The sequence below is a fragment of the Numida meleagris genome, chromosome 9 (genome assembly GCF_002078875.1).
Source record: "Numida meleagris isolate 19003 breed g44 Domestic line chromosome 9, NumMel1.0, whole genome shotgun sequence".
In the NCBI taxonomy this organism is placed as follows: domain Eukaryota; kingdom Metazoa; phylum Chordata; class Aves; order Galliformes; family Numididae; genus Numida; species Numida meleagris.
In genome coordinates, this window is record NC_034417.1 from 2,049,587 (window position 1) to 2,065,329 (window position 15,743).

The 15,743-nt window shown below is 56.7% G+C and overlaps 1 protein-coding gene and 1 long non-coding RNA gene across 17 annotated transcripts in view; one reads left to right on the plus strand and one right to left on the minus strand.

Moving 5' to 3' along the window:
- The window catches only part of LINGO1 (leucine rich repeat and Ig domain containing 1), a 45,654-nt gene extending 35,113 nt beyond the window's left edge, over positions 1-10,541 (plus strand). For both annotated transcript variants that reach the window (XM_021407789.1, XM_021407790.1), the window contains one exon: positions 8,240-10,541. In XM_021407789.1, the coding sequence (XP_021263464.1) occupies positions 8,252-10,093 (1,842 nt within the window). In that variant the 5' untranslated portion in view covers positions 8,240-8,251 and the 3' untranslated portion in view covers positions 10,094-10,541. The remainder of the gene's footprint in view (positions 1-8,239) is intronic.
- The window catches only part of LOC110403976, a 120,541-nt gene continuing 110,742 nt past the window's right edge, over positions 5,945-15,743 (minus strand). For 10 of the 15 annotated variants that reach the window (XR_002441978.1, XR_002441979.1, XR_002441977.1 and 7 more), the window contains 2 exons: positions 11,163-14,470; positions 10,105-10,380 (listed from right to left, as the gene is read on the minus strand). This is a non-coding gene — a long non-coding RNA (uncharacterized LOC110403976). Of the gene's footprint in view, positions 6,950-9,837; positions 9,971-10,104; positions 10,381-11,162; positions 14,471-15,743 lie in introns of those variants that run through there. The other 5 variants (XR_002441984.1, XR_002441983.1, XR_002441985.1 and 2 more) reach the window with 5 other exon arrangements.

Sequence of the window (15,743 nt, forward strand, 5' to 3'; positions counted from 1 at the left end):
GCCCGCAGCCGCATCCCGAGGGGCAGCCCTCCCGCTCCCCGGATGGAGGAGCCGAGCCGCCCGGCAGCGGATTACACATGCAGGTGGGGTACGGCCGGAGCAGCGCTCCCCGCCAGGGAGGGCTGCGGAGCCGGAGAGCGGCGGCGGCCCCGGCGTTGCCATCCGGGGCTGGGGCCGGGGAAAACGCACCCCGCGGCTGCGCCCGGCCCCGGGCATTGGCGGGCGGGGACGCGCCTCCCGGCCCCAGGGAGCGGCCCGCAGGCGGGTCCGGGGGGTTTCGCTGAACCCTCCGTCACCATCGGGCTGCGGGGCGGCGAGTGGGGCCGCGGGGGGGTGTCGGCGGGTGGGAGGGGTGGGGGTTTCGAGGGAATCTGGGGCGCCGAAGGATCCCCCCGCCCGGGCTCCGAACTGGAAGGGGAGCAGCGAGGGGGCACGCTGACAGCGCTTCGCCCTCGGTTTGCGCCCGGCAGGAGGAGAAGGGGTTAATGGTGAAGGGGCTCTCGGGGCAGCAGGGTGCGGGGGGCTGCCCCGACCCCCCCCGGCCGCCTCTCGTCGCTCCGCCGCTGTCCGTGGGTGATCGGATTTTTCACCTTGCGCCTCGCAAGTGCAAATAGCCCGGCGTGCGAGGCGGCGGCACGGCTGCTCCGGCGCTGGAGGTGCCGCCTCCGAGCTGAGGTGGGAGCGCTGGTGCCGCTGAAAGGTTTCTGCTGGGAGGGAGGGAGGGAGGGAGGGACGTGCGGCGAGCGCCTGCGGGCACCGTGCGAGCGGGGTTCCTCGCGGTGGGCTCCGCTGCTCCCCCAGCGTGCCCCCAGCCCGGCCGTGCCCAGCGGTGCCCAGCGGTGCCCAGGCAGCCCTTCCCCGGCAGACGGCCCTCCCTGCAGCTCCCCCGGCAGCCGCAGAGGCCCTGTGCGGAGCACCGGGTACCACGGGGGGTTCCCCTCCCGTCCCGGTGGTGGGCACCGCTCGCGGGCTCTGTGGGGCACGTGGGGCTCAGGCGGGCGGAGGGAGGTGCTGCAGGAGCTCGGTGTGCGGGGCTGGGGAAGGGGCAGGCTCCCCGGGCACTTTGCTGGGGGGATTCATTACCAAGCAGGCAGTTATACCTCCGTAACATAGCGCCGTGCTGCCATTATTCCACACCTGTAACGCAATTACTCCGCGATCCCGCTAATTACCTCTGCTTCGTATCACCGGAAGGTAACAGGGCGACGGAATGACTTATTGTTCCTTTGCTTCCCTGCTTAAGACAGTCGCCGTGACGATGCCAAAGTTTGCACCGCTCGCTGCATGTAACAAGTGTAAAACCCTCTGACTTGAGCTTCCATTTCAGGGGTTGATCAATCACTTCATGATATCGCCACAATTACAGTTGTCGTTGCAGCGTAATTACAGCGGCTGGATCCTAAAGCCAGCGGAGCCCATCACGGCCCAGCCAGGGCTGATGAACACCCAGGGTGCTACCCCTGGTGTGGCCATCATGGGGGCTGTGTGGGGATGCTGGCGTTGGGCAGGGTGTCCTGGAGGTTTGTACGGGAGCCCTCGTGGTGGCACAGGCCCTGCAGGCACGGTGAGGGTCTGTCCTGGCAGAGCGGGTTCGGCTTTGGGTGGGCAGAGAGCCGGCTCGGCTCCGGTGGGGGGAGAGCAGTGGGCTGCGGACGCTTAACTCAAATCAAACAACCCAAGGAAAATAAAGGGAGAAGCCAACCGAAGGCCGTGGCCTCAATTTTCTTCCAAGCCCGATTTTCCCCCCTCTCTCTCTCTCTCTCTCTCTCTCTTTCTCTCTCCACCTGGGGGAGGAGAAATTGGAGCTGCGGAGGGGAATGGCCGCACGCAGAGCGTTCCGTGCCGCTGCCACGTGTCCCCGCGCCCCGTGCCCCCGCTCTGCGTGCTGCTGGAGGCTGCACCCCCGCCCTGCCCTCTCCTTGGAGCCGTGGGGCTGCCCTGCTCATTCTGCCCGTGGTTCCAGCAGCGATGCCCACATGGCAGAGTGCCCCTGGCGCTGTGCAGCACGGTGCCCTGTGCCCACCCTGCAGCGCAGCCCAGCCCCTGCCCCACGCCGCTCTGACACATCTCACTAGCGCCCACCGTTATTAGGGGTCGATTTTTTTTTCTTTTTTCTTATCATTTCCGTTCCGTTTCTTCATCAGAATGCAAAACGTTAAATATCGCTCTTGTAATTACGGTTAATTTCATAACCAGCACCTTAATTGGATTGGTCTCTGATGGGGAATTCTCGCCGGAGTGAGAAGCAGAAACATTTTGGCGCGATCTATTCTTCCAGCTCATCGTTGAGATTGGAGATGTCGAGTGTGAAATGGGAAACAACCGACGCCGACCTGGAGGCACCCGGGGGGTGAGGGGCAGAGCCCGGGCACGTGCGCAGGCGCTGCCGGGTGCTCCCTCCTCCCACGCGGGCCCGCTGGGTGCAGCGGGAGCCCCTCCCTGCCCCCGGGCTGTGCCGTGCCGCGGCCGACCCACGGAGCTGGCGCTGGGCCCTGGGCCGGAGCTGCGATTTGCTCCGGGAAACATGGAATCGTGCTGCCATTAGGTGCTGCCATTAGGCTGATTGGCGCTCACTCTGTTTATCCTTTTCAATGGGAAACGATACAGAAGCCGAACCGAAATGGAAACCCTGGCCTCGCATTTCCGATTTAATTTCCATGCGCTGCGTTTCCACGTGATTACTTTTGTTCTCACATACAGCCCGGAGTGCAGCCTCTGTGTTATTATCACCACCGCTGGGGAGGAGGAGGAAGGGGCGGAAAGCATCGCTTTCAGCTCAGGCGGAACAAAACCAAAGCACCGCGCAGCACCGCGCCGAAGGCAGCTCCGTGCCGTGGGGACAGCCCTGCTCCTGCCATGGGGACAACCCTGCTCCTTCCCAATGTCCCATCGTGCCCTGCAGCCATGGGGCTGGGCTGGGGGTGCGCAGACCAGCCCCGTCCCGTGGTGCTGCTGGTGTAGGACAGGGCTCCACCATGGCTCCGCGCTGTTTGTTTGTATCTAATCTGTTTTATTGTTGGATGAAACAATAACAACAAATAGAGGCCCCGAAGACGAGCCATAAATAATGCAGAAATCAAACAAGCAAGAAAGGGGAAAGAAAAAGGAAATTCTACGTGTGAAGTCATCACAAAGAAAGCCGGGCTGGGAAGAGGAATCTTCTCCGCGTTCTCCAACGCCCGTGCTTTCCTTTGCCCCCTTTTTTCTCCATTTCTCTCTTTCTGGATATTCCTGCAGCGCTGTATTCGTTATTGCACGAATGAAGCAATAATTGGGACAGGTGGAGATGTGGCTCACAGGAAGGCTCCGGGCAGGAGGTGAATGGGGGGAGAGCAGTGATGCTCCCCTGCTCTGCGGTCAGCCCCTCCCGAAGGGCAGTGAGGCCGCTTGTGTGGGGCAGCAACGTGAAACTACCAGGGCTGGTCCCAATCAGAGTTAAATCAGCATCTTCCCTGGAGCTGCGGGGCTGTGTCCTCTGACGTCCTCTTGCTGTTATCCTAAAGGTTTCCGGGGGACGACGCGGTGCTCCGGATCAACCTTTTTTTAGGGCATTGCGCTGGCTGTGGGTGTATTTTAGGATGAGGCGTGGGAACAGAGCGGTGCTGTGAGTACGGGCTGACCTTAAATTTCACGTAATGGATGTGCCCACGGTCTCCGGCAGCAGCATCGCTCCACGGGGCTGGGATGCGCCTGGTCCCCGCTTGCTGCGGCCGCGCAGCATCAGTGCCTCCACCCAGGGCTTCACCTCAGAGCAGGGCCGGGATGCAGGGCTGGCATCCTCAGGGCCTGGGGGACCCAGACTCTGCACAGCGAGGCACACTCCGGGCTGCACAGGAGAGCACGCTGCCCTGACCCCACAGCACCGAGCAGGATGGTGGATGGGCTCCGGCAGCTGCCGCTGTCCCATAAGGGCACGGCGAGGTGAGCGCTACCTTCCCAATGTCAGCGTGACCCTGGCGCCTCTCCCAGGAGATGCTCCTTCCTCGCTCCGGTGCAAATGATTCCATAGTCCAAGGAGGTTTTTTCCATCCCCTTCCACAGCTAGAGGCGGGGAAGCACAGAGCTCTACAGAGCCCCTGGTGCTGCACCGCAGCCCCCTCAGTCCTGCTCCTGCCCAGCGCTCGGTGCTCACTGAGCTGGGTGCCTCGTGCTGAGCACCTGCAGCAGCCCATGTCCCCAGAGCTGGGTCTCTCAGAGGGGAGGTTCGCTGCCATAAATAAAAGTAGCTCCATTCAATTAGCTGGTGCACGTCCTTAGACCAGGGAGGTGATCGTCCCTCTGTACTGGGCTCTGGTGAGGCTGCACCTGGAGTGCTATGTTCAGTGTTGGGCCCCTCACTGCCAGAAAGACATCGAGGCCCTGGAGTGTGTCCAGAGAGGGGAACAGAGCTGTGAGGAGTCTGGAGCACAAATGTGATGGGGAGTGGCTGGGGGAGGTGAGGTGAGGGTCAGCCTCTGCTCCCAGGTAACAGTGATAGGACAAGAGGGAATGGCCTCAAGTTGTGCCAGGGAGGTTCAGGTTGGATATCAGGAAGAACTTCTCAGAAAGAATGGTCAGTTGCTGGAACAAGCTGCCCAGGGAGGTGGTTGAGTCACCATCCCTGGAGGTGTTCAAGAAACGTTTAGATGTGGCACTGAGGGACATGGTCAGTGGGCACGGTGGGATGGGTTGCAGTTGAACTAGATGATCTTGAAGGCCTTTTCCAACCCTAATGGTTCCGTGATCCTTGCCAGCCCACCTCCCGTTCTCCTGCTGACCCAGCTTGAAACATCTCCAGGGTGTTGCTCCCAGGGCGGTCCCTCAGGGGACATCCCCCAGCAGACACAGCGCTCTGGGCACTGCCCAGCTGTGGGCAGCCCTTGGCCCGGCTGCGGCGGTCGGTGCGCGCGGAGCAAGGCTGGCTCGCAGCCTGAGCTCCACGGTGTGCTGCACCTTCCCGTGCTCATTTATCTCCTGCTAGCTCAGGGCTCTGCACCCGAGGCATCCACAGCTGCCTTTGCAATTACTTATTGATCACTTGTCAGGATGTTTTCTTTGCTGATGGGTCACTGAAGCATGTGCAGCCAAAGAGAGAAAAAAAAACACCTTGAAAAACGAGGGAGCAAAGGTGTGAGGAGGGCGAGCAGCTCTGCACAGCTGTGATCGCAGCGAGAGGGCCTCGGCAGAACCACGGAGCTGATGGGATCTCCTTGCCAGCACCCCGCTGACTTAATGCCCCGGGGCGATGGGCCCATTGCACTTTGGGTGGAAGAGCCACAGCCACGGGGAAGCCCTTTGTGCAGCAGTCCCACGGGTCGGGAGCCGTGGGCACCTGGTGCCAGCCAGGCCATGTCGGTGCAGGAAGGGGATTTGCATCTTGGATACTTCTTCGTGCTCTTTTACAGCCCCGGAGCAACTGCCACGGCAGATCAGGTTGCGGCGCACCTATTCCAGGCTCCATCTCGGAGCAGCTGAAAGCAGATCCTGCAGCACAGAGATCCTTCTGTGCAACCCCCCGGGGCGCTGTGCATTCCCAAGCGGGGAGATGGTGCCATCCCACCTGGGGTGGGCAGGGAGAGACGGAGGGAAAAGGCCGCGAATGTGCACTGGACGCAGAGGGGGTGATGGAGGGAGGCGGAAATGGGCACGAACGTGTTTGGCAAATGAAAGCTTCTCCCTTTGTTTTGCTGCTTTGCAGATAGCTACAGGAACACTTAGCGCAGAGCCCGGGGTCTGGATAAGCAACTCTTTTAGCAGCGGGAAAGGTTGTTAAATATTTATTTGTAAACCTGGAGTCTTTATCTCTAAAATGTAGTCAAGTTCAATAAAACTTGATTTAGCCGGAGCAGCTTCGAGGAGAGCACCGGCTCCGAGAGCTGCATCTGAGGCTCCGTGCAGAGGCGGTGGTACGGAGCTGGGGTTGAGCTGGGGGCTGACCCCCTGCCCACCCCTACCCCCGCAGCCGTGCCCTCGGCCGTGCCCCCTGGCCCCGCTTTGCCCCCGTGCGCCGCGGGGCCCCAGGGATTTGGCTCGCTCCGTCCTCCATGGCCTGCGTCGCTTGATGCTCTCAAAAGCATCTGGTTCAAGGGTGAACGTCTCAGGCGCTGTAATTTATGAATGCCAGGTGGGGTGAGCGCTGACGCGGGGATTTTGCCGCTCGCTCGCTGTCGGCGCAGCGGATTGCACGGTGCGGTGCAGCTCCAGCCCCAGTGCCGGGCTCCCTGAGGGCAGCGAGCAGGGCACGGCCGGGGCCAAGGGGCAGCAGCTCCCCGGGGCGAGCCCAAGCGCACGGTGGGGCTCCTCCATGACATCCTGGGGTCGGTTGCTCTGGGGATGTTCCTCCCGTGTCCGTCACGGCAGCGTGCGCCCCGCTCACGTCAGCAGCCCGGCCCCAGGCTGCGTTCGCAGCACGGCCCAGAATAGCATCTTTCCGCCCAGCTCAGCGGGTACTGCCGCATTTAGCACCACACCCGTGGGCCATCTGCGCCCCTCGGCAGCCTCCCCCAGGGATGGGGCTGTGCCTCCGAGCCCCCGTCCCCGGGCAGCGGGTGGCGAGGGCGGGCACTGGATGCCATGTCTCCGGGCGCAATTTTTCCTTTGGTTTGCACGGATCTGATATTTGCCTGACGCTAGTGATTCCGGCAGCTGCTCCTTTCTTATCGATTCACTTTTTACGTTGGTGCCTGAGGGCTGCAGTGCTCCCCGGCTGGTACCGGCTCGTGCACCGCAGCCATCAGCCCCGATCCCAGCCGGGCACCTGGGGTGGGGGCTCAGGTGCTGCAAGGTCAGGCAGGGTTCAGGCTCTGCCTCGTGGCACATCTAGGAGGGCTTCACCTCCCAGACAGGGGGCATTCCGCAGCGCACAGCCCAGCCGGAGCTCACCCTGGCATCCAGCGGCCCTCTGGGCTCCACGATGGTGCTGGTGGATGCTTTTATGCCCGTCCAGGCTCGCTCATCCCAGAACTTTAACCTTGCAGAGAAATGCTGAATTTATTTTTCTGCATCAAAAGTTATACGTATGCCATCCAGCTATATGAAGTGATGCATATAAACAGACACAATTAAAGTAAGGCACAGAATGTGTACCGGGCCCATAAATAGTGCTGCAGTGGGGAAAGTAATGGACAGTGTATGTAATGAGGGATATAAAGCAATGCAGCGATAGCCATAAATAGCGTTGGTAGAAGCGATGCGGAGCCTACACATAACAATAGATATAAACAAAGTCCAGAGTAGCTGCTCATTTCATTTGTAACATTAATATGATTTGATTCCTCATAACAGCTTACACAATAAGAGAAGGAATGCCATAGAGGCAGAGCGAGGGAGAACTTGTGCTTTCTGTCCTGATCCCGGGCAGGAGCTGCTCGCATAACGCCCAGGGAAGGCCATCACTTCTCCCAGGACAGGCAGCAGAGAGCCTCACAGAGGTCCTGGCACCAGGACACGGGAGCCTGGAGGAGTGCAGCCCTGGAGCTGGCTGCCCACGAGCTGCGTTTTGAGATCATCACTGAGGGATGCTGTACCCGATCAAGCACAAACTTCCTATGCAGCCGCAATCCCCAGTCTCCCAGAGCATAAGAGGAGCTGGCCTCTTATAAGGACCCCCAGTGTCTTAATGCACATGCACAATGGCCCCCATGTAGGGGTGCTCCAAGTGCACCTGGTGTCTTAGAGATACGTACAGTGGCCCCTATGTAGCTGCAAGCAAAACGCACCCAGTGTCTTAGAAGCAAGAGCTCTGTGGCCTTTTACATGGGCACAGTGAGCGTGCCCAGCATCTTAGAGGCCCACATACAACAGTCCCTATATGGGGGCACACAAAGCATGCCCAGTGTCTCAGTGGCACGTGTGTAATAGCCACTGTATAAGGGCTTGCAAAGTGTGCCTGATGTCTTAGAGTTGTCCACACCATGGCACCTCTGTATAGGGGCACACACCTCGATACAGGAGCATGCAAAGCACACCCGGTGTCTTAGAGGCGTGCTCACAGCAGCTCCCTGATATGATGTCCCATTTTTTACCTTCCCATTGTCTTAGCGTGTGGTGATCCCTCTCCCTGCAGTGTTCCAGCCCTGCACTGGCCACTGACCAGAGTCTGATCTTGTATTTTTGGAGGATTCTGAAATCAGAGTGAAGTGCCAACAGAGTTCTCATCTTGTTATGTGGTAGATGGTAATGTCACCTCTACTGGGACTTCTTCCTCGTTTCTGCAGTGTTTGCTCACCTCCACCTTTTCTCTTTGCCCCGTGTTTTGCAGGTGAGAGATAGGATGTTAGCTGGGGAGGCGAGTATGCGCAGCCCAATCCTGGCCTGCTGGCAGCCAATTCTCCTCCTGATGCTGGGATCCATCCTGTCCGGCTCTGCCACGGGCTGCCCGCCGCGCTGCGAGTGCTCTGCCCAGGAGCGTGCTGTCCTGTGCCATCGGAAGCGATTCATGGTCGTCCCGGAGGGGATCCCAACTGAGACCAGGCAGCTGGACTTGGGTAAGAACCGCATCAAGACGCTCAACCAGGATGAATTTGCCAACTACCCTCACCTCGAAGAGCTGGAGCTAAACGAGAACATTATCAGTGCCATTGAACCTGGGGCTTTCAACAACCTCTTCAACCTCAGGACGCTGGGGCTCAGGAGTAACAGACTCAAGCTGATCCCCTTGGGGGTGTTTACTGGACTCAGCAACCTTACCAAGCTAGACATTAGTGAGAACAAAATTGTGATCCTCCTAGACTACATGTTCCAGGACTTGTACAACCTGAAGTCTTTGGAGGTGGGGGACAACGACCTTGTCTACATTTCCCATCGGGCCTTCAGCGGCCTCAACAGCCTGGAGCAGCTGACCCTGGAGAAATGCAACCTGACCTCCATCCCCACGGAGGCCCTGTCTCACCTGCACGGCTTGATTGTGCTGCGGCTGCGCCACCTGAACATCAACGCCATCCGGGATTACTCATTCAAGAGGCTGTACAGGCTTAAGGTTCTCGAGATCTCACACTGGCCCTACTTGGATACCATGACATCCAACTGCCTCTACGGGTTGAACCTGACCTCCTTGTCCATCACCCACTGCAACCTGACGTCCATCCCGTACGTGTCGGTGAGGCACTTGGTTTACCTCCGGTTCCTAAACCTGTCCTACAACCCCATCGTCACCATCGAGGGCTCCATGCTCCATGACCTGCTCAGGCTGCAGGAGATCCAGCTGGTGGGAGGGCAGCTCACCACGGTCGAGCCCTTTGCCTTCCGTGGCCTCAATTACCTGCGCATCCTGAACGTGTCAGGAAACTTGCTGACCACTCTGGAAGAGTCGGCCTTCCACTCGGTGGGCAACCTGGAGACGCTCATCCTCGACAACAACCCCTTAGCCTGCGACTGTCGGCTGCTGTGGGTTTTCCGACGGCGATGGAGGTTGAACTTCAATAAGCAGCAGCCCACCTGCTCGACCCCCGAGTTCGTCCAGGGCAAGGAGTTCAAAGACTTCCCCGACGTCCTCCTGCCCAACTACTTCACCTGCCGCCGAGCTCGGATACGGGACCGCAAACCTCAGCAGATCTTCGTGGACGAAGGCCACACGGTCCATTTTGTCTGTCGGGCAGACGGGGATCCACCGCCCGCCATCATGTGGCTTTCTCCCCGGAAGCACCTCATCTCTACCAAAACCAACGGGCGGCTCACTGTCTTCCCTGACGGCACGCTGGAGGTGCGCTACGCCCAGATCCAGGACAACGGCACCTACCTATGCATTGCCAGCAACGCGGGTGGCAACGACACCATGCTGGCCCACCTGCACGTGCGCAGCTACTCCCCAGACTGGCCCCACCAGCCCAACAAGACCTTCGCGTTCATCTCCAACCAGCCCAACGAGAGCGATGCCAACAGCACACGTGCCACCGTGCCTTTTCCCTTTGACATCAAGACTCTCATCATCGCCACCACCATGGGCTTCATTTCTTTCCTGGGCGTCGTGCTCTTCTGTCTGGTGCTCCTCTTCCTGTGGAGCCGGGGGAAAGGCAACACCAAGCACAACATTGAAATCGAGTACGTGCCACGCAAGTCTGACGCGGGCATCAGCTCTGCCGATGCGCCGCGCAAATTCAATATGAAAATGATTTAACCAGGCAACAATTTGCAAATAGTTTTGGTTTTTTGTTTTTTGTTTTTTTTTTTTTTTAAAGAGAACATATGAACAAATAAAAATAATTTAAAAACATTGGTACAAACATACCGACCTCTCTCCTTCCACCACGCCCTCCGCCCCGGTCCAAACTCTCTGCACCCACACCGTCACCACCTCTTTCTCCTCCTCTTCTTCTTTATACCAGGAAAACATTCAGCCGATGTCTTCAGGACTCCTGTGTTTGTAAGGACTTTGTCTGATGGACTCTGGTGTCAGATATAATTCTGAGAGGGAAAAACAACAAGGGGGGGAAATAAATTTAAAAAAAAAAAAAAAGAGAGAAATAAAATCAATAAAAAGTTACAAACTTTCTTCTGTAACTTTGATTTCAATAATTATGAATTTTTATGAAAACTTGAAATAATAAAAAACCCTATTTCCTATAGATAGTTGGAATGCAAAATCTTGACTTCTGTATCTCTGGCGACTGCTCGGTTTCTCCCCTCTAAAGCTGTGGCCTCGGAGGCGCTTTCCAGGAGGCACTTTCCAGCCGTCTCGCTCAGAACAGCCCCGGGCAGTGACTCTCCTGCTGACACTGAGGGCTCTTGCTGCCCAGAAAAGACACTTTCCACGGTGCCCTAGGCCTTGCACAGCACACCCAGAGGAATTCAGCTTCTTTCCCGAGGACTGGTTGTATTTTTACAGCCAATTCCCAAATGCCCATCTGAGCGGCGAGCTCAGCCCTCAAAGCCCAGGGGAGCGGGGCCGCGTCTCTGATGTGCGTAAGCAGCACACACACAGCTGGGCTGTCTGCCCGCCCTCTGCGTGCAAAGACTGGAAGCCCCAGTGCAGATGGCAGTGGGACTGGGATGCCTGGGGGTCTGTGGGAGAGGACTGTCTGCCCGCCGCTGCCAGCAGCTCAGTGGTCTCTCCTCTCCAAAGGACGTCGTTCCCTGCAGGCAGGGATGCTGCAGTGCTGCAGCGCAGGCAGGCAGTGATCTGCTGGAACCCGGCCCTGCAGCACCCAGTGGGGCAAGCAGTGATGGGGTCCGCTGAGGTTTCCCACCTGCAATGACTCTCACGGAGGATTTGGGCACATGGCAGCAGGCAGTCAGACTTGCAAGCATCCTCAGGCACGTCCAAGGGAATGTGGCTTTCAGGCTCGTCTGGAAATCTGAAATTACACACATATGTAAATACACACAGACACAGACATGCTGCCTGAGCCAGAGGGGAACAGGCCCCGGGCTGCAGCAGGGAGGTGGGGCAGGGTGCCCTGATGCTCCTCTGGGTCACCTATCACCATGGGGGATGGATGTTAGGAAAAATTTCTTCTCAGAAGGAGTGGTGATGTATTGAAACAGGCTGCCCAGGGAGGTGGTGGGCTCACCCTGGAGGTGCTCCAGAACCGTGTAGATGTGGCACTGAGGGACGTGGTCAGTGGGCACGGTGGGATGGGTTGGGGTTGGACTGGGGGATCTTAGAGGTCTTTTCCAACCTTAATGATTCTGTGATTCTATAGCATTGGCAGCACCTTGGGGGATGAGCCCAGATTTGCATGCTTGGCTTGTAAAGCACTTAAGGAGTCTTTGGGGATCAAAGTCACTACAACATGATAAAAAATAAGCAACAGGAACCTGGAGTGCCGGCAGAGAAAAGAATGGATTTTCTTTTCTTCCAGCGATGTGCTAATCTAGGAAAAACAACCCGAAACATCTGTGCTCATGGGAAGAGGGATTTTTTGCTGGTTTCAGCTTTCCATTCACCTTGAAACAAAGCATTTTGCATTTCTCTCTCCACAGCAGGTTTCAGGAGCTTCATGTTTTAGTTTCTCACCGTCTCCAACCCATCCTTCCTTTTCAGTTTTGAAACCAAACTATTTTTAAAGCCATTTGCTTTTCGTGTTGCTTTTCAAAAGAGCCAAAGGACAACGGCGTTTTGCTGGCTCTCCCTCCCAGCAGCACTTAGCCACCATTTGCAGTGATCTAGGTGTGAACCCGCAGTAACGAACCAGAGGTGCCTGCAGCTCCGTGTGCCACGGCGCCCAATGGAGGAACCCGGTGGTGCTCCCTGGAGATCAGCCCTCGGGAGGAGCTGTGCCCAGCACCACCGTGGGCCGTGCTCTGACCCACACGGGGTGTGCACACTCCTCTGCCTGAGCTCTCTGCTGGGATGACGACGACTCAGTCAGCAGCTCAGCAGCCGGCGGAGGGGTGGAGGGGTTCCCGTGTTCCTGGGCAGCTATTAACGCTGCTGGTCTGAAAGAGCTTTTTAATTGACTCCAGTTATCCTTTTTTTTAATGCTGTAATTAAAAGAGCTAATTCAACACAGAGAGATTTAAAAAATAATAATAATACTAACAAGCAAGTCTAGCAAGGTATTTGCAGCGCGCAGCAGTATCCTAGCAATCAAAGGGAGGAATCGGGTCTTAAAAGGAAGCGTTAGCAAAGAAGAGAGAATATTATTTCTGTTCTATGCAAGGTCCTGCAGCACTCTGCCTCCTCCCAGGCACCCGAGCACCCTGAGCACTCGGCTGGGGGTGTCCCCAGAACAGCCACCCCCAGCCCCGACCCGCACAGCCCGTCTCTCGTTAGCTGCCCACCTGGCACTGCGCTATCCACCGCCACTTTTTTATCTTCCTTGCTTTGTGAGCTGGATCATTTCTTTTTTTTCAGCCACCGGGTGATTAAAGCAGATGGATGGAGCAGAAGAAAAGCATTTTAGAAGGGCCAGCATCTCAGATCAGCAATTTCCATGGCCATAAAGATGGGGAAGAAAAAAAAAAATAGAATAAACTCTTCCTCTCCTTTGCTGAAATTTACGGCGTGTTTCTATTGCAGTTTAACCAGGTGAGAGCAGGGGCTGACTGCCAGCGCTGCTCGTCAGGTAACCACGGGCTGTGAGGCACAGACAGATGCTTTTCACTTTTTATTTATTTCAATAAGGATAAATGCAAAGATTTATAAAACAGCTTAAAAAACGGGAAGAGACGTGCTTAGAGCATGGAGGGGAGGCTGCTCGTGAGGAGCCGCCCAGCTCTCCATGGCCTTCCCATTTCTATCAGGCCTTATCGCTCCTCCTCTTGCTCTGTCCCCGCTAACTGCCCTCCTCTCTTATCTCTCCTTCAGACAATCCTTTACCTTCTCCTTTTTCCTCCTTATCGCTCACCCTCTGTGCACCTCTCACCCTGCTGCCATTCCTCTGTCACTGCTCTCCTCGCTCCCCTCTTGGCACACACATTCCTCAGCCCTCCCCTTGATGGGTCCCATCCTGCACCCTGTGCATGGAGGGGATGCTCCACATCCCGCTTGTGCTGGGGGCCCCAGGTCTGGACGCAGTACTCCAGGTGGGGCCTTACAAGAGCAGAATAGAGGAGGACAGTCCTCTCCCTGCCTGCTGCCACTGCCCTGCTGATGCAGCCCAGGATACTGTTGGCCTTTTGGGCTGCAGGAGCACACTGCTGTTCAGTTTTTGTACACCGGTGCCATCATTCCATCACAGAAGACCAACAGATGGTTCAGGCACAATCTGCCCTTGGTTAAGCCACACTAGCTGTCTCAGATCACCTCCTCATCCCTCATTTGCCTTAACATCTCTTCCAGGAGGATCTTCTCCATGATCTTCCCAGTCTGTAGTTATTCAGGTCTCTCTTTCATAAAAATGGGAGTGGTGGTCTCCCCCATCCTGCCCCTTCCCCTGCTCCCACCTCACCACTGCTCACTACCCACGTGCCCCCTATCCCTGCCCAGCTGTCTGCTAAGCTATGCCCTGCGGCCTGCAGCACCCAGCTCTGCAGGACGGGCACAGAAGGGCCCTGCACGTGTGGGATGAACATCCTGGAGGAAATGGGGCTGTAGCCCTGCTCCACCCCTCAGGACCCCAGCACCAGGCCTATGGCTTCCCTTTCTTTTTTCTGGGTCCCTATCTGCTTGCTTATGATAGATTTACTGTGATTCTACCGCTTTATGATTAAAAGCCATAAATTTTACTGGGCCTTTTTCTTATTTTCCATAATCTTCAGGATTCAAGGCAATCAAATTTTAACTGGAAAGCATGGGCTGTGCAGTTAGGTCCCACTGTAATGGGGAATGGTTCATTTCCCAATCCACCTTCATTACCAAGGTACTAAAGAAATATTGCCCTGTGAAGGGGATTTTTCCTCTTTCCCTTTAAAACAATGCACTCAGCTGAGCCAAGGATCAGAGGATCAGAACCTCAACAAAGTACAGTGTCCCCCCCACTGCACCTGAGGTTTCTGGGCTGTTTCCTGGTGGGCTCGGGCAGTGCTGGGGGTCTCCAGGTGCCCAGAGCAGGGTGCAGGATGGTGGCTGTGGGTCCCAGCAGCAGGCAGCTCTGGAGACTTCATCATGTGCCTGTTACAGTCCAGGTAATGAGACATTTCAGTCAAATGAGCTAATTTATTCCAGTGGCACTTTAATAACAAAATCAATAAAACTACACTTCCCAGCAGGGCTTTTTCATATGCTAAAGCTGCAGCACATCGCCTGGATATTCTAAATTCTCTCCCTGAAATAAAGTGCAAAGTTTAGAAGACAGATGACACCATTTGCAGCACTAGCGGGATAATGCCCTAATAAATCCACTGCCACCTGGGCACTTCGGAGCTGTCACACACTGCATGTGGTGGCCACACGTTCCAATGACGTTCAAAAGCAGCAGCTCAGATGGGACAAGACACCGTCCTTCTTGCTGCCTTCCCACCTCTCCATCCCCTTGATAACCCCATGCTGCTGTACCACCACTCCCCATACCCAGCCACGCCGACGTCCCACAGCAGCTCCCTCTTCTCCTTGTCCCTCCAGCTCGTGCTTCCTGAGCCTATCAGTGCTCCCCAGCCCTGAGAGCTGCAAAACCAATTAGCTCACTACAAAGGCTGAGAAATAATTAGGGACTCCACCGAAAGCACGAAACTAGGGCATCTCGCCTTAAATAACCGCGAGGAAGTGTCTCTCTGTGCTGACGATGCCCTGCAGTTGCCTCAAGCAGCTGATCAGCCTGCTTGCCATCCCTCGGCTCCCAGTCCGGCCATGTTCACTGGAGGTGTCTTGGCCTCCAGCTCATCCTTCCCACAGGTGCATGAGCTCTGCTGCTCCCAGGCACTGAAGCAGGCAGGCAGCCCCCCTGCAGATGTGAGCACTGCTTTTTTGGGCGCTGCCATCCAGCGGTCCTCCAGCTCTGGATCTCCCTGGGGGAGCAGCAGGGGAAAGCTAGCACTGAGCACAATAAATATTTTGCAAGAAAAGCAGTTGTTTGCAACATTTCTTCTCCACTTGCCTTCAGGATATTACAGAAGTCATTTCCCTACACAGCACTACTGCACCCATCCCATCCCATCCCATCCCATCCCATCCCATCCCATCCCATCCCATCCCAGCTCATCCCATCCCATCCATCCCAGCTCATCCCATCCCAGCTCATCCCATCCCACTCTATCCCACCCCACAGCATCCCATAGCATCCCATCCCATCTCATCCCATCCCATTGCACACCATCCCACCCCAATCCATTCCATCCCATTGCATCCCATCTCATTCCATCCTATCTCATCCCACCCCATCCCATCCCACCCCAACTCATACCATCCCATAGCATTCCACCCCATCCCACTGCATCCCACTCCATCC